The sequence below is a fragment of the Xenopus laevis genome, chromosome 7L (genome assembly GCF_017654675.1).
Source record: "Xenopus laevis strain J_2021 chromosome 7L, Xenopus_laevis_v10.1, whole genome shotgun sequence".
Classification (NCBI taxonomy): Eukaryota; Metazoa; Chordata; class Amphibia; order Anura; family Pipidae; genus Xenopus; species Xenopus laevis.
Genome location: NC_054383.1, coordinates 88,728,198 through 88,747,744, shown reverse-complemented (window position 1 = coordinate 88,747,744; position 19,547 = coordinate 88,728,198). Strand labels below are relative to the sequence as shown.

The window sequence follows — 19,547 nt, the reverse complement described above, 5'->3', positions numbered from 1 at the left end:
ATGTACCTCTGCTTAAATTTATAATGATAGTAGTCACCTCATGTGACCTGTAGAAAAGTCGGTGACTTAAAATATCTTTATAAGCAGAGGGTATATTACCCTCTGTATTCATATAGTGCTACAGTACTTGTATACACACAGCTGCACATTTTTTTTTAAAGAGGAACAAAACCAAAATCACTGGGTGTGTCATTTTGTTAGACACTCCCAAGGACTTTAATCACTTACAAAAAACTGCACTTGCAAGTGCTTTAATACAGAATGCACAGCTGCCAGCTCCCCCTACATTGTCCAGATTAGGCACAGATCAGGATCAGATCAGGCACAAGGGATGCCCGGGAGCAGACAGGCTACTCTCTTTTTAAAGATGAGGTGTCTTGACATGGGGAAAGAGGTTTCATTCAACTTAAGTAAACATAAAAGGTAAACAAACAGACTAAGGAGGAAGAGGCCCCTGACCCGTAGAGCTTAGAAGATTTATATTTCAGAAGTTCAATATACACAACAAACGCATTTAAATGTTCTACAGTGCAAATTTCAACCTTGAGACTGTAAAATTGTCCACTACCTATGATGCATTTATAAAAAAAAGTTAAAAGAAAAGTTAAATAAAATGCAGAATTTACAAATAAATAATTAAAATGTTAATATAATTTTTATCAGTAATACTGTAATATCCATCTAAGATATGGCTTGCAAAGTGTTTTTTGTAAAGGCATGAACAAATGATCACAAGAGCTACTGGAAGTGTTAGGTAATAAGATGGTAATTTTAAAGGATCACTGCCAAGGAAAGCCTGTGTTAATTGATCTCATGCTCCCCTGGTGGTCTGTATCCAGTGAGTTGAAGACCAACAATGAAAGGGGAAAAAAATTAAAACCATTAAACTCAATAAACTTTAGGACCTCCAGGGGTGATTTCGCCACGATCTGACACGCTGCGAAAATCCGCCGGTGTCACGTCAGTTGCAACGGAAAGGTAAGAAATGGAAATGTTGGTTGGTGTTGCATCGTTCATCTGATGCGACACGACTTTCGGATGCAGGTTCAGCGTCTGCATCCTACAGTCGTGCCACGTCGGATCAACGCTGCGACCTAAGTTTTTGCGCATCCCGTCGGATCGTGTCGAAATTGCCCGTGGCGTTCCTCCCTAAATGACAAGGAGAGGCCCAAACACAGGAGGTAACAGTTAGTTAGGCACCCTACTAGCCACCATTTTCTCCCTAATCCAAAGTATACTTTGTGCCCATTCAAGATAGGTGCATGGGCAGTAGTACAATTGGAGCTAAAAAAAAGTTATGTCCTACATATGTTGGGGGGGGGAAATGGTAGCAATTAGTGTAAGCTATTTAAACATTGTGTCTAACAAACACAATTTTAATTATGGTAAATCCTGTATAGGGACAAAGACTGCAAGAGAGACCCAGTATTGGAAATTATAACCCCACTTGGTGACTTATTCAGGTCTATGTATTTTTGGTAAGAAAGTAAATACATATAGTGCTTTAGCATAATAAGTATATACCTGTAATACAGCTGAATTAAAAAAAGAATATAGGTAAGATCCTTACCTCTTGTGATGTTTGATATTACTTAATTGCATTTCTGCTTCAGTATCATTGGCTGGAGTATAGGTTAATATGTTTGAATCACATCAGTAAATATTGTGCATTATATGTCTGACTGAAAAAGGGGTGTCCGCTGAAACTTAACAGGGTGACCTAAAAACATGAAGGGGTTTCCCCACGTCATACTGCTGTGTCTGTTTGTCTTGTATTAGTCCCTAACCAATCACTCTCCTTCCCTGTGTTAAAGCCTTTCCCTTTTTCTTTAATTATTATCTGTATTTGTCTTTGTATAAACTATATCTCTTAGTGTAACGGCCTGAAAGTTTAAAAGCATAAATATGAGGTAGGGGTACATATACCCCAGACTTTCAGCTCAAGGTGGTATTCCATACTCAGAATGATATGGCAGGAGCTCACAGATCCCACAAACAGGTAGTAATATAGAAAAGGCTCCTTTATTGCAAAAACATATCGGGTGCAACAAATAGCCTTTATGGATTTCCTGAAATAGCCCTGTCATAGGCTTGGCTAAGTGCACTATAGCGTGTGGGAGTAAGGCTTTTTTTGTTCCTAATGTGTTTTTGCAATGAAGAAATAAATTCTTTTATTAACCCATGTTTGCAGGATTCCTGACATATTTTATTCTGTAATTATCTCTGCACATTTGATCAGACATCCTATTTTGCAATGCTGAACCATTGCAAGAGTAACCTTAGAGTAGACTGCTTTCCCTTAGTTGCCTTACTTTAGCTGTGCTTTAAGATATTATGGATTGGAACTAAATTTGCTGAATACTATGTAGTGGTTAGAACTTGGTACAATACAACACTGCAGGTTTTAACAGGGCAAACCTCAACATATTTGAACAAATGACCAGCACACCTAAGCAAACTCACACACAAATTAAATTGCACTTTTATTGGAGGGACTGCCAATTTTACCAAGTGTATTGGAATTGTAACCTAAAATATTATGTGTAAATGCCATCTATATATTTAGTGAAATTCTGAATAAATTACATTTAAAAATTGTCTGTAAGTTTGCTTGGATGTGCTACTCACTGATATGAATATACTCTTAGTTTGAAAGACTGAGCCGTCCTTTCTGTGGCTTCTAGCACTCCACTCATACTGTGTTATCATTAATGTGATATTTATGCATCCTCTAATTTACAAAGACGTACAGAAGCCGAGTGTTGCTCCATGTGATATGCAGCAAGTGGTTAGGATTTACCAACAGTATTACTTTTATGTACTGGAGGCATTTAAACAGCAATAACAATGTTGTAAAGGGTGTCCACTAGATTTATTGGTTATTGCTTACATTAAAATTGTATAGTGTTTTTTCTCTTTTTATTCATCTCAGTGCAAACGCTTGTACAAATAAATCAAGATGGCTTGGAAGTCATGTTTTTAAAATGTATTAGATGTTTTGAGAAAAGGATAAGTAGCTAAGCAGAATACATTAGCTTGGGATATTCGGCTGTAAAAGTAATGAACCTGAGGAACTCAATTCAACCTGTTTTACTTATGAATTTTTGTGCTGATGCAAGTTTTTTTCCTTCCATCAGACATTGGATGGACATATAGTAGTCAAGGATCACATCCGGATGTCAGCTCTTACTCTGAAGGACATCCAGTATACTGATGCTGGGGAGTACTTCTGCGTTGCTAGCAACCCAATTGGTGTAGACATGCAAGCCATGTACTTTGAAGTTCAATGTAAGTTCTATATTATGTTTGCTTGTGTTTGTTGCATGTGCTTTTTAGTTAGACATACATTATAGAAAAGTGGAAGGTTTGCTGTAGTTCATGTATACAGTATATAGGATTGGAAAGTAGAGATTATTATAACTTCAGTTCTTTATTGATAAATCTCTGCATAATTAAAAATGTAACATAGGGTACTTGAATGTCCTACCCAAAAAGATTTAATATGCACAGTTCATTGTTTCTTAGCCTGAAAGTTACAACCAATCATTCTAACACATATTATTTTTGTAGATGCCCCAAAGATCCGAGGACCAGTTGTGGTTTATACTTGGGAAGGCAATCCTGTTAACATCACTTGTGATGTTCTTGCCCATCCTAGCGCTGCAGTTTCCTGGTTCAGAGATGGGCAACTTCTGCCAAGCTCCAACTTCAGTAACATCAAAATATACAATGGTCCAACTTTTAGCAGTCTTGAGGTATGCCTTTCCGTTGATACACAGTACAGTACATGACTGTATTAACATTTAAAAAAAAAATACAATTATAACAAAAAAAACAAAAAAAAAAGGTAAGGTTATATAAGACCTATCTTGCTTCTATCTACCTGTGTCCAGTCCCTAAGCTAAAATCAATTCATGTGTCACATGATTTTTCATATCCCATTTTTCAGGTCAAAAAAACATTATTAAAGAAACCATTTTATATGCAGACTCACATAATTCATTCTTCTGTGTAAGTCCACAGTTGCAGCATGCTGCAATTCTTGGTGATGTCTTCATCTCGATCAGATGGAGCACATTATATTATATTATATTATTGTAACTGGATCCATATTGCCATAGATTTTTATTTTGATTCACCTAATAAAATATGATGTTCACAGGCAGGTTATTATTATTGCATTTTTGCTGGCCATTATTCATTCAGTTTTAAAGGGTTTACTTACAATTTTCTGAAACTGAATTTGCTAATCCATTTCTGCAACTTGTAATTATAAAGTATTTTATATTTAATAAACATATTAATATTTTTCCTGTCTTTTGGGGTATATCTACTACAGGTAAACCCTGATTCAGAAAATGACTTTGGGAACTACAACTGTTCAGCTGTTAACAGCATTGGACATGAGTCTTCTGAGTTCATACTTGTTCAAGCAGGTAAGATGTGCAACATGTAAGCATTGTTCACTGAAATATCAACGTATTAAATTATATATATTTTTAGGAAAACTGACTGCGTATCATTGAGAGTTTATTGTTGAGTAACAAGAACCTCCTGAGAAGCGTTGCTTTCAAAACTTTCAAAAGCTTTAACAACAACTTAATAAAGACAAGGAATAATTTTGCAGAATGTGATAGTACTTTGGCTATGTGATGTGAATGGAATGTGATGGTACTTTGGCCCTATAAGCTACTATTGCTCTGAAGTATACAGCTGAGTTTTAATTTTTTAACTTAATGTTATGGAAAAAATGGCAAGGAAGCTCCCACCAACTCGAACAAAAACCAGAAATCTTCCTTCTTCAGCAAATATTCTATTTCAGATGAAGGGTCAACGACTATGGTTAACTCTCCTGACTGTCTACTCCACACAAGAATTATGATAGGTGCTGCACCCAAAAGTTAATGAGACCTGTCAGTTTTTACTTGTAGAGAAAGACTAAGGACATTTCAAAATGTAAATGTAGTCGGAACATAAAAGAAATCTCCAGAATTCCAGAAGGTTTCAGTTTCTGAGTTTCATCATCCCTCAGTCAACTAGTACCGTTCACCTTTATTAGATGCCTACTTAACTGTTTCTCTTAGCAGTCTAATTGCTGCTAATCGTGAAGACAATCAAAACACAACTACCAGCAGAGTGTTGGTGATGGTTGTGGGGGCAGCAGAAGTGCCAGAGGTGCCCCATGACCTCCTCATTGATTGTTTAGAACTCATGTAAATTAAATGAAAGTCAGTAACAGCAGAAAAAGTTTGAAATTATATATAATCACTTGCCTTGTTTGCTACTAGTCTCAGCCACTAATATTTATTGGAATACATTGTTTTTTCTTTTGCCAGACACCCCATCCTCACCTGCCATTCGTAAAGTGGAACCATATTCTAGCACTGTTATGATTGTGTTTGATGAGCCAGATGCCACTGGTGGTGTGCCTATATTGAAATACAAAGCAGAATGGAGAGTTGTAGGACAAGAGAAGTGGCATGCCAGATATTATGATGCCAAAGAGGGTAAGTGGACAAATAAACTGATCTTCTAAAGCTGTTGCTTTAACTTACAGTAGGGGAGATTCACCCTTGCATTAACTTTTATTACAATATGGACATATTGTAAAAAAATATATATATTTAACTGGTTTTTCACTGAAATTAATGAATGAAAGTAAAATGTTCAAATTGACTATAAAAACGAACTATACATTACACAATAATAATAATAATATATAGGGTGTGTGTTTTCCTTTTTGTTTTAAAATAGTGTAGTCATATTTTTCAAGGTGCCACTAGGAAGATGTAACAATATGAGACTCTAGAGTCAAGTGCAAGAGCACTAAGAAGCGCATGAATGTGCCCCCCCCTCCATCGCAAAACTTGAGTGTCATTCATATGTGAAAGCGTTAAATGCAGTGTGCTTTTTGAATGAGCATTAAGGTGAATGCTTTTGTGCCGTTTCTGTGTCTAGGGTCATAGCACATACCCATTATGCCTTTCCTTTAAGACAAACAGCACAATTTATAAGATTTTAATAACATACTCACTTTGCAATGTCTTTCAGTGAGTGCAGAGAGCATCATTACAGTCACGGGTCTTAAGCCAGAAACGTCATACATGGTGAAGCTGTCAGCAGTTAATGGCAAAGGACTGGGAGACAGCACACCTTCACAGGACTTCACTACTCAGCCAGTCAGTAAGTAAACAAAGGACACCATCACTTTTTCTTGTAGTGCTGGTGGAGAATTGGTTGCACAGCAGTTATCCTACTGTATCTCTGTCACACATGATTCACCCTCTGTGTTAAGTGTATCAGCATTCATGAGTATGTGACAACTCAATTATTAGTAATATCATTTTTGCTAAGTAGTGTATCTTTTGAAGTTGACCTATTGTAATATTAAGGGGAGGTATCAACCAACTAGAACTTACCCTGCAGCAATAGACTAGTGCAGGAGTAGGCAACCCCTGGCTCCGGAGCCTCATGCGGCTCTTCATCCTGCTTGCTGTGGCTCAGTCTTGCTGCTTTGCCTGTCACATCGTCTATAGAGCCCTCGCACCTGCTGACGGCTTCTTGAGTGTGCGACCGTGGTAAACTAACCGTTAGCTTACTGCTGTCGCACACTCAAGATGCTGCCAGCAGGTGCGAGGCCTGTATAGACAGGCAAGACCGTGCCGCAGCAAGATGATTCATTATGGTCCTTACCGCGGTCGCACCCTCAAGACAAGAGAGAAGCCTCCAGAGTCCAGCTCCAGCAGGTGCGAGGGCTATAGACGTGGATGTGACGCATATTTTAATGACGTCTTTAGCCCTCGCCTTTGAACAGATTATTATTTAATAGGGCTATTCAGTGTTTAATTTATTTCAAAGTAGGCCTACACATGCACACTGCATATTTGTTTGTTGGATTCTGTTGTAAAAAGTTAACATTTAAAAAAAAAAAAAAAACTTTTAAAAGTTTATAAACTGTGTTATGTTTTGCGGCTCCGGACTATGTTTCTTTAGTGGAAGAGGGGGCAAAATGGCTATTTTGATAGTAAAGGTGGCTGACCCCTGGACTAGTGAGTACAGGAGGCACTTTGTACCAATGCCTAAAATACATTGTTTCTGATTGGCATGACAGTGATATTAAAGTATTATAAAGCATGATATTCCCAAGCAAAAACATTTTGAGGCTATTGCCTTTCCCTTAGTTATGTCTTCTTTAGGTGGAAAAGCCTGCATAGATATTATGAAAGCACTTGGAGTTGAGACATTTCCATTTGGACAAATTATACTTCTCATGCTCATTTCATTTCTTTTTGTGTATTCTTTATAATTTGAGTTTATCCCTTATTTTCGCTGTCACCAGCTCCATCTCACATGCATTCTCTTTTATTTCGACCATTTCTTCTTCTTTCCATCTGTCTGCAACCTTTGTGGATACAACAGATATTTCAAAGCCACGTAAGTGACTCTTTTCCAATCTTTCTCTCTCTCATTCTCTCCATGACACTTTATGCATCAAGGAATTCTTGTACCTAGCTCTCCAGGGAGCAGGAGTTAAAAATATGGTGATGTTGGCAGAATATGATCTACCTGAGACAGGGTTACTGGCATATAGCAATCACTGATCCATGCTAAACGGGGTTCATCTCATTTTATTTCTTAATTGTTTTATTTAATAATTTTAGTAACATAAAGGGTCATTTGACAATTTCAGTCTTTCAACATAACGCTTAAAATTGAACAATTTAAGCCACTAGGCCCACACCCATTTGTACCCAGCCTGATCTAGATCCACCCTACATTTTAATACTACTATTTTTTTTGTGTAACAAGATTTATTGGGTTTTATCAATTTACGTCATACATTACAGCATTTTGTGGTTAAAGAGTAACATAATACTGAAGCAAAAAATTACAAATGTGGGAACAATCCAAAAAGACTAGGGTGTTGTGCAAGTCAGTGAAATCTTGAAGCGTAACCTCAATATATATACTGTATATATACGCATGGTTATGCATTGTGTATATTGTGTATATTTATATCAGCTCTATGGCCTATATAAGCCAGACAGTTTCCCCTTAATTCTAAATGTAAGCACTGTCCTTTTATATATTGAGGTCATTTTTTCCATCGGTTTAATCACACTTATGCGGCTGATGACCTCGCCTACAGTTGGAGGTTTTATAGCCTTCCATTTGGAAGTAATAGATAATTGGGCTACGGTATAAATAAAGTTTAATAGTCTTTGTTCGTGTGGAGAAGCTTGAGTGTGAGTGAACCCAGGAGAGCATGGGGGGCATCTATGGTTAGTTCCACAAAGAACATTTTTGTAGTCATATCTGTAATGTCTTTCCAAAATCTGAATAGTTTACAAGACCGAATAATATGGGAGAGAGTGCCTATCTGGCCACACACCCCCAACACTGAGTTGAGAACTCTGGGTATATATTATTACGTTTTGCTGGGTTATTGTTCCAGTGGAATAGTGTTTTATAGATGCTGTTTTATAGAATTCTGGGAAAGTGCAAAGTTTGTTAGTACGTGGATTTAGAAAATAATATATTCGGAAGAGATTCTTTGAAGCCCAGTGAGATCCACCCTACATTCTCACCATGTTAGGTCTGCAAATGAAGACTGTAGCTTTCAAATTTGGGCAGAATGTGCATGTGTTTTACTGAATATATTTGCCTAAGTATATTAATTGTTTAAGATGCACATGCCTGTTGATGTGACTTGTATAGTTAAGGATAGTATGTTATAGATAAGTGTACTGTACATCATTTCATAATTTATTTTTATAAGTGGGCTTCTGACTCTGATAAATTTGAATATACTCACAGCTCGAATGGGAGGTTATTTAAGTTTTCAATTCTTCGATTCAAGTTTTCCTTCTGAAAAAAACTTGAATGTAAGCACGGCTATTAAAGGAAAACTATACCCCCCCAAACAATGTACTGTAGGTCTCTATAAAAAGATATTGCATAAAACAACATATGTAAAATCCTGCTTCATGTAAATAAATCATTTTCATAATAATATACTTTTCTAGTAGTATGTGCCATTGGGTAATCATAAATAGAAAATTGCCATTTTAAAAAATAAGGGCCCCCCCTGGGATCGTAGGATTCACTGCACTCACAAACATACCTACAAACCATACATGTTAGGTCACATGAGCCAATTAACAGACAGAGTTGTGTCTTTTGCTTCAACACTTCTTCCTGTTACAGTTAGAGTTGAAGTATTTCTGGTCAGGTGATCTCTGAGACAGCACACAGACCATCACAAAATGGTGGCTCAAGGCAAGAGATGTAAAAGTGCAATATTTACTTAAATATATATTCCAGTTTGGTAAGATTCTTTAATATGCCACTTAATATGATATAAACTATCTGTTGCTTAAGTGTTCATTTTGGGGGTATATAGCTCAACGGACCGCTGCCATTGACTAGTACATGAACTCGCCAGGTTTTTTGGGGCATGAAGATAATTCTTCTCAACTTAGGTAATGTTGACATAACTTTCAATTGTATAGCAACTCAAGAATTCTATTTATCACTGGAGTGATTAAAAAAGTTCAGATAACATGCATCTTGATGCATTCGTTTGAATGGATATCTGAGCCCCCACAAATATCAACTAATAAAATGATGGTGAGAAGGCACGAACATTTAGAGACATGTTTATTAAAATGTGAGATTAGAGTTGACCACAAAAACATTCACCCACTTTCTAGTCATTCCTATGAATTTTTTAAAAAAGTATTTATTATATGGCGATCTGTAACTTTCACCTGTTGATAAATATAATTCTAAAAATCCTATAGGAATGAATAGAAAGTGGGAGAATTTTTTTTGTGGCAAACTCTAATCTCACATTTTGATAAATCTGCCCCTTTATACATATATTTTTTTAATTTGTCAAGATTGAGCTAAAATGAAATTTCAGACAGCCTTCAATCAGCCCCCAAGTCTGCATTTAAAAATGTTCCCCCCATTTTTAGAAAGAACTATATCTGTACAACGTGTTTGCAATTTCTTGTAGTTTTTCTTCTAAGGCTTATATTTATTATATTAAACAAAATAGATTGATTGGTGTTTGGTTAAGACAACATATAAAAGATTCCTTAAAGGAGAAGGAAGCTTATTTCCAATAGGTTAGCCAATAGTGCAAGCTATAACACTATATTTGTTTTGCAGAATGCTTTACCATACCGGAGTAAACAGCTCTAGAAACTCTCGCTGTTTAGGATAGTAGCTTGGTGTGATATCACTTCCTGCCTGAGTCTCTCTCTGCTCACGCATAGCTCTGGGCTCAGATTACAGGAGGGAGGGGGAAAGAGGAGCAAACTGAGCATGTTCAAGCCCTAGCCCTAGGTTTATGAAAACAGAAAGTCTGATACAGAAGCCAATCTATACACAATAGAAGGAAAGAAAAGCTGTGTTTCTTTTGACAGAGGACTCAGAGATGCATTACTTTGAGGGTTTACTGGTGTATTTATATAGACCTTTTTAATAAAGCTTATTTAATTTTAGCTGTTCTTTCTCCTTTAGCAGAGGAGAGCTGATGGCAAACAAACTGCAATAAAAACTGGACTTCAATAAAATCTCTGTACACATACTGAATTTAAAAAAAATAAAACAAAATGTAACTGATACTTTTAGAGCTATGCACAACATTTTTTTGTGGTCCAGGTTGATATGGCTATGCAAATCCAATATAGATACCAAAGTATCTAGCTTTTGGAAGAATAAAAATACAGGCATGTGATATTTTATATAGAAAGCTTGAAAAAGCTGAAAAAGAGGAATATTCCAGTAATCTCTGTTTAAGAAAAGAAGCATGAGATACTTTATTAGTTAATATCAATAGGTTAAAAAAGCCTTAATATTAAATATTCATAGTTTCTTTTTAGGTGTATAAAGCTCAGTGATAGAAATGTGTTTATCCTCTTGTACGGTTTTGGTGTAGTGCTGGACAAAAGCAGCTTTTTTTTTTACTTTATAGCAACAGTGCCACCTCCAGAATATAGTGAATAGCAGATCTCTGGCACATAGACCTGTATACCTTACTTTCCAAGACAAATACATTTATTTGTTTTATAACAGGAAAAACAATTTGCATTATAATGTATCATAGCATGCATAGCCTTTAATAGCCTGAATATTTGGTTTACAATAAATATTCAGTATGTATGGCACAGTGTTTGCACTCGTGCAAAAAATAGAATATGGTTGCACCATACCTTCTTTTAAAATGGTTTATATAAACATACTATTCAAACAGACACTGAATATTCATTGTACACCAAATATTCATTGTAACATTATTTGCCAAAGGTCATCCAAATTGATATTTTCATTGCTGCAAATATTCTCAACTTATTTATTTAAAAAATATGTGACCATAGAGTATTTAAAGTTATAAGCTTCATTAAAGCACATTTCAGGTGTCACATGGAGTTTTTCAAATCTCAGCTTCTGTCTACATGCTGACATTGGGCACTTGCTGTTAGCAATCCAAGCACTGGCACAGAACAGGCAAGGCATTATGGGAAAAGCAATCATGGCTGCAGAAGAGCTGACAATTATTTCATTGTTTCACAGTGACAAATACCTTGTAAGCCACTTAAAAGTTTTAACAATGTATATTGTAAAGTTGTTAAATTACAATTCATATTCTAATATGAAATGAACAGGTCAGTGTAAAAATAAAAACTGCTTTGCAAAATATTTTTTTTTTTGGACAGCTTATCTATTTACCCAGTTTTTATTTTTGTACTGAAAAATTCCTTTATTTTATATTGGAAAGTTGTAAAATTACATTTCCTTGTACTTGTGATACAATTATGATACAAGTCTTTAGTATATTTATCTTGTAATGGTACAGATGGATATTTCACAACCCATTATTGCATTCCTTTCTTTGCATATTCCTTTTTATATTCATACCATGTTTCACTTCCCATATGTTTTTTGTTAGATATTATTGTTTTCATTGTATGTGAGATACCATCCAGAATCTGCACTAAAAGATATATTATATATCAAGTCTGATCAATCCTTAGCACTTTTGGGATTATCTTCTCAAATAACAAATCCATTCACTTAAAACCAGCTGATTCCAGTACAAGTTAGCAATTAGTAGTTTATAACTGAATGGTTGAATACTTTTCAGCAGGCAAAAAGTGTTAGGCAAAGGAAACACGCTAATTATTTATATAATTATCTCAAATACTATAATAATAATAACAACTTTTTATAAAATTATTAAACAACCACTACAATTTGGGTAAAAAATACCAGTCTATTGGGGGTTACTTATCAAAGTCCGAATTTATCTCAATATATTCTGCTACAAACTCCGATCAAATCTGCTCGGGTTTTTTACACATATTTATTATCACATTTTCCCGAAAATTTGCTTTGCGAGAAAAATCAGATTTTCACAAATTTTTCGGACTTTTTCATCTATTTTTTTGTAATTGAAACCCAGCGCACATCAAAAAATTATTGGGACTTTTCCCTTTGACTTATATGCAACCTCGATAGGTCTGAGATGCTGGATTTTCAGATTCACACTTTTCCATCTTTTGGGTTTAAAAAATTCTGAAAAATTCGTGATTTTTTTAAAAGCCAGATTTTATTTAAAAAAAAAATCACAAATTTTTCATGATTTTTACATTCAGAGTTTAGTAAATAATCCCCCTAGTGTTTAGCACTCTTCTTCAGGTGTGTGTCACTTAGTATAAAGAAACTGCAGCTTCCTTAAATCTTCCCTTCTGTGCAGGAATCAAAACTCAAGGAAGGGGTATAAAGACTACAAGGAAGCGCTTATAAAACTCATGTTGTAGTAAAAAGCACAAATGAATAGCAACAAGTGCTTAAAGCGATTTTGTATAAAAGAAAAGTGACAAATAGAAACTGATGAAAAAAATGTGATTAAACAACGAAAGAAATGTGTATTTTATGTGTAAAACACGAATGAATAAAAACTATGGTGACCTTCCTCCACCAACTAATTCAATAAGCCAGTAAACCAAATTTCAACCAAATACAAAGGGATGATATGGGATTGAGTGTAGATCAACATAGTAACATAGTTAGGTTGAAAAAAGTCAAATGCACATCAAGTTCAACCTTTTAAGTCAATAAATAACCTGCCTAATTGCTCGTTGATCCAGAGGAAGGCAAAAAAAAATGATTTGAAGCCTCTCCAATTTGCCTCAGAGGGGGAAAAAATCCTTCCTGACTCCAAGATGGCAATCAAACTGGCCCCTGTGAGCTATGTCTTATAGCCCTGTATACCCTAATTTTTCTAAAAAGCCATCCAACCCCTTAAAGCTATATATTGTATCAGCCAGTATGACTGATTCAGGGAGAGAATTCTCACAGCTCTCACTGTAAAAAAATCCCTTCTGAATCCCTTCCTTTCTTCTAATTGGAATGGGTGCCCTCTTGTCAGCTGGAAGGATCTACGGGTATATAAAGCATTGTAGAGGTTACTTTATGATCCCCTTATATATTTATACATAGTTATATACCCCCTTAAGCGCCTCTTCTACAGCGTGAAGAACCATAACTTGGCCAGTCTTTCCTCATAGCTGATATTTTCCATACCTTTTACCAGCCTAGTTGCCCTTCTCTGGACCCTCTCTAATTCAATAATGTCCCATTTGAGCTCTGTATTCCAAAACTGTACGGCATATTCTAGATGGGGCCTTACCAACGCTCTGTACTGTGGACGAATAACCCCCTTCTCCCGAAAATCCATGCCCCTTTTAATACAGCTCAAGACCTTGTTTGCCCTTGAAGCTGCTGACTGGCATTGCTTGCTACAGCCAAGTTTATTATCTACAAGGACTCCAAGGTCCTTTTCCCTTATAGATTTGCCTATTGCAGTCCCATTAAGGGTATAAGTGGCTTGGATATTTTTACACCACTGGTACATGAGTTGACAGTCATCAACATTGAATCTCATCTGCCACTTAGCTGCCCATATTGCCAGTTTGTCAAGATCCTGTTGCAAGTATGTCACATCCTAAATGGAATTAATTGAACTGCAAAGTTTTGTGTCATCTGCAAACACTGATACATTACTTATAATAGCCTCCCTAAGCCATTAATGAACTAGTTAAATAAAAGTGGACTAAATACAGAGGCCTGAGGAACCCCACTAAGAACCTTACTCCAAGTAGAGAATGTACCATTAACAACCACCCTCTGTACTCGATTCTGTGCAATTTACTTAATTAAGCCCAACAGACCCTAGGTTAGCAGTTGTTTTTTGGAAACTGTATTAAATGCAAACCATTTGGTAATAGTGGGGGAGCAGTAGATGGCAAAAACCAAATAGATCACATCTGCTGCTCCCCCACTGTCTAGCATCTTACTTACCTCATCATTTGTCTGACATAACCTATCCTTCATGATTGCTTCTCATAATGCCATTCACTAGGACAAAATTTTGATTGTGATCCCTTAACAAGACTTTAAATAATTTGCCCACCACTGATGTCAAATTTACTGGCGTATAATTGTCAGGCTGAGATCGTAATCCCTTTTTAATTCTAAGCTCTCTTAGAATCTGAGGGTGTAGTCCATCTGGCCCTGGTGCCTTGTTCACATTAATTTTTAGTAAAGCTTTATGAACCATATCCGGAGTCAGCCACTGACTAGATTGAGCTGAGACAACAGTGCAGCTATGAGTTGGGTCTGGGAACTCTGACTCCTCTATTGTATATACTGAAGAAAGAACTGATTTATCACATTTACCTGTATCTGGTTTAACCATACTGGTACCATTATTTAAAGGAGCCACGCTCTCAACCGGCATCTTCTTGCTATTAATATATTTTAAAAACGTAGTCTTAGCCTCTGCCTCAATGCACCCCTCATTTCCAATCCTTGCCTTCCAGATTACCGTTTTACAACATTTATTATAATGTTTATATCCATTAAATGCAATTTCTGTCCCCATAGACTTGTCCTTTCTCTTCATTCCTATTAACTTCTTTACGTCTCTATTAAGCCACATTGGGTGGTTCTTAGTGCTTCTACATTTACTTCATAAGGGAGTAAACCTAATCCCATATCATTGCTTTGTATTTGGTTGAAAACCATCAATTTTTTACTGCATTAGTGTATTCCACATAAAATACCAATTTTTGTCATTGTTTTATAACGTTTTTTTTATGATTTTTTTATTTGTCACTTTTCAGTCCAGTCATAATGTATAAGAGGAAGCACATTTTGTAGTGCTGTAGTAGGATCTGGTGTATCTAAATAATAGCTAGAAGAAAGTTAAATGTTTCAAATGCTTGCAATTGCTGTAATCTTTACTTATCTGCTCTGTTATAAATTGTAAAATTATAAATTGTTTTGTCTTTATCCCCAAATTTAATATGCTTTTTATTTTCAGCTCTTTCTGCAGAGTTTAACAAGCTGGGACTATTAAAGTTGACATCAGTGATAATGTTTTTTTACTATGTCCTGCTATGCTTGCACAAAATAATGCATTTTTCTGCCTTTTTCTCACAGAAAGATAAACAATGTGTGTTCTCTTTGAAACTGCAAATTTACATTTCCAGCTCTGTCTCCTAATATATACATTTTTTATTTTCATTCTAGCCTGTTTTCCCCTCCTCTCATTGTTTACGTTGTTTTTATATTTTCCATGTGACCTCCCTCCACTTTCCTTTCAAACAATCATGTGCGTGCGTATCATGTGACTTGTCATGTGACTTGCATGGTGCTGCGATGTCGTCTTCGCTGATGAACAGAAGGTAAAATTCTTTGTTCTGATTGGTTAGGGGGAAAATCAGGAGCAAAAAAAGCTTCTGTTTATAAAGTTCCCTTTTTTATAGAAAGAATGAGTTTGTAAGGGACTACTAAGATGCTTTATGGACAAGTGATCCTTTAAAATAAAGGCCAACCTTTGCTTCATATATATCCATCATTCTGCACTATGTATCTATTGTACATGGGATGTTACTAGATGCATTTTATGGGTGGAACACTGGCCCACCTATGGGTATAGCCTACAAGGAGTTGCTAAACCCTAGCATTCTCTTGTGGTATTCCATGCTCTATTCTAGTTGAGCACAGTTTAAAAATGTCTCTAAAAAGTTTTAAAGGAAGCAAAGTTGTACAAAGTATTTGCACTCAGGATCTCCTACAATTAATTCCTACAATTGTTCTGCACAATGGCACAATGGAGTTTCCTTTTACTTTGTCTCAGTGACTTTTCCCTAGGAAAAATACTGATGCAAGATGGTTTATTTTGACCTAACATATTGCCTTTGCATTTTTCCCTTGAAGAATAAACCCAAAAACTACTGGGACAACATTATATACAATGCATTTTAAACAATTGCAGACCTTAATAAATGATCAAATTATAAATTATCTTTTCTTTACTATATCAAATAAAATAAGATAAAAAATATATAGGAAAAGATTAAAAAGGATGAAAGAAGCACAACCTTTTTAAAAAAGGTTGCCATTGGACTGAACATGGTGGTATGAATCCTGTTATCCAGCATGTTTGACAAAACAGATTCCGGATAATATATCCCATACCTGTATTACTGTATATTCTTTTGCCTAGTAATTGAAACAGTATTATTTAGCAACATTTTTCATAGGGTGAACACTTTACCTGATAAATGTAGGTTTAAGGGCTGTTAATCACCACTAACTGCATCAGTCACTAATACATGCATGCATACAAGATTAACGCTTACAGAAAACAAAGAACAAAGAAACCAATACTTCTGTTGTATGTCTGTCTCCTCCTTTTGTTTTCTTTCATGTTGCTGGTTCTGGGATAAAAGTGTTTTTTATATATGATAATGACTTTATCATTTATTATTTGAAGTACATTTAAATGATTATAATTAATTGATTGATTCACTAATAAAAGCAATATTTTCTCAATACAAATAGACTGTTCCTTCAGATGTTATAAAGCATAGTTTACAGCTATATAGTTCATTTTAAGTGCCAATGTAATTGTGAATCATATTAATGAAACTAAAATCCATCTCCGCCTAGAAAGTGGATGTGATGGTCCATCCTGTTCCATACATTGGACGTTAGTATTTAATAGGGGTACATCAGTTCAAAGCATCCAGAGTATTTCCCAAATAGTGTTCCAATAATAAACCCCAGTCCTATCCGTGTGCTATCCTGTTTCAGAGATCAAGCCACCTCCTGTGAGTATGTGAATAAATATGTTCAAGGTGACACTTGAAAAAACTGACAGTTCTTAGTAGGAGAGTTATTCTAGAAGAATTAGAAAGAACCCAGATGTGCAGCTACTGTACCTAAATTAACTTCTCACAGCACTGAAAGACTTTGTTAGTTGATAGTACGCATCCCAGAAATACACAGCGTACAAAAATAACTTCCATTTTCATATCATAGCAGATGGATTTAGCCCAAAGAATCCTTGATGCCATTATACAGTACATTTTCATCTAACCTGTTTCTGCTCTCAGAGAATAAATGTCATTTTGTGCATGATGCATGATTTTGCATGACCCTTAACATTTAGCTTTATTACAGGCTGAGAAACCACCAACCGAATCACACAGCAGCCTTTTTATCATTCTCTTATACTTAACTGTATTTTTATATATATAACAATTTTCTTTTCATCAGTGACGTTGGCAAATGCATTCTTGTTCAACTAATCTTCCTCTCTCTCTCCTCACTAATCCTCTTTTTTATTAAATTCAATCATTACTAACCCTTGCGTTTTTTTTTTTATTTCTGTTTACAGACCAGTCATTTATTTATATTTTTTTGTAGCTGGCTATGCTGATTGCCCTGATAAATTCCAAGTAAATGCAGTATTCAGAGACCAAGATGTTTCTTTTTGACCAATCTGTTAAAAGCTTTTCCTCATCAGCCCAGAGAATTGAACAATAAACAGACTAAGTAGGCACTTAGTAAATGGAGAGATGTACTTGTTTAATCCACAGTGAAAGGCAAGATTATATGCAAAGGCTGTCATCAATTTTTAAGGGATTAGATCAGGGTACTAGCAAAGAGCACTATGCACACCATTTTGCCTTTACTTCAGGACTAAACATGCTTAAGAAACAATATAGTGACACACTTTGAAACTAAAGAGAATGAAAGTTCCATAAGAATTTCATGTAATTAAGCAAAGAGTCATTTATTTAGAATTTAGACTGGCCTAACAAATACAACAGTACCGAGGAAGCAAAAAGGAAGAAAAAATGTGTGTGTGTTAAATATTAACATTTAATACAATGTTTTTTCCCATGTCATTGAAATTATGTACCTACCAAAGACAGGCATGACAACTATACGGTGTATTAAAATATGCTGCTAATGAAAATATATGGTCACATAACTTGCAAGCCATTCAGATGTGCAAATTAGGGAGCTCTGGCAAGTGCTGGGTGTAAAGGAGCCTGTACTTACTGCCTGTCATAGGACATGGCTGCCTTATGCCCACCAGTCCAGACCTTAAACGCAAGTGCTTATTATACAGTTAAACAACTGTATTGTTACAATTCCTGCACCGGAGTGTCATTTTTGGCATGTGTGAACAGTGGAATACATTAGAAACAGATGAATCTTTTCCCTCCCCTTATATGTTTATGGTAGAGATATCATGGTCTTAACAAAATGTGATTGCATTCAACAATGGCATGTCTTACATGTATATGTTTGCTTCTTTAAATAGTCTTTATTGTGTAAATAAGTGGTGAACAGGTTACAAAATAAACTTTTATCAAGCACAATGTTGGCTTATGGTTAAATTGTACAAATGTATTTAACAGGCATACCACCCATTGATGAGTGCCAGGGGGCTAAAGTACAAGTATTTTAAAGGAGTTGTTCCACCATGCAACATTTGGTATCTACTGCATGTCCAAGGGTGGTTATTTCTAAAGAGACAGTCAGAGTATTGCGTGCAAAAAGCAACAGACCAAGCTTCAACCCACCCACATCAAATCTGTTTAAGTCAAACAAGTGCTGAAGAATATGTGTTCTTATTTTAATCTGTTTTAATTCAAGTTCTGTTTTGGGTTGGTTTGAATGCCAGGTTTAATGACAAATTGCAAAAAAAAAGGTTATCCTAGGGGTTTTGGCAGGAAAGCAACCCAAACTTCTGGCCTGATTAAACCTCATACCAGCTAGCAACCCAACTTTGACTGCTTTGAAAATGAGTAGGGAACTGTAATGCCAAAAATGCACTTTTTTTTAAAGAAAATAATGTGCTATTTGTGTCTTATGATAGTTGAAACATGGCTGCCCAAGTGGAGGCATGTGTAATGTGACCATCCTAGGAATTTATGGCACCCAGATGTATCCGGTGCCTACTATCCATGGTACTTAATGCTGAATACCACTAATTTCATAAAAGTGTGATATACTAACTGACCACGCTGAGCTGCTAGATGAGAGAGAATCTGTTAGTTGGCTCTAGGAATGTATTCAGCTGATCCTGTCTAATGCAATCTGCTTCTATCTATACACCCCCCAAAAAATATAACACATAGATGCATAACCAGAGATCACCAGTCAGTTGG

At 35.8% G+C, this 19,547-nt stretch overlaps 1 protein-coding gene across 14 annotated transcripts in view; it reads left to right on the top strand.

Moving 5' to 3' along the window:
- Positions 1-19,547, top strand: part of ncam1.L (neural cell adhesion molecule 1 L homeolog) — a 147,427-nt gene that overhangs the window by 101,605 nt on the left and 26,275 nt on the right. For 5 of the 14 annotated variants that reach the window (XM_018224335.2, XM_018224337.2, XM_018224339.2 and 2 more), the window contains 6 exon segments: positions 3,138-3,288; positions 3,571-3,755; positions 4,340-4,436; positions 5,337-5,507; positions 6,052-6,183; positions 15,759-15,761. In XM_018224335.2, the coding sequence (XP_018079824.1) occupies positions 3,138-3,288; positions 3,571-3,755; positions 4,340-4,436; positions 5,337-5,507; positions 6,052-6,183; positions 15,759-15,761 (739 nt within the window). 14 annotated transcript variants of the gene reach the window in all.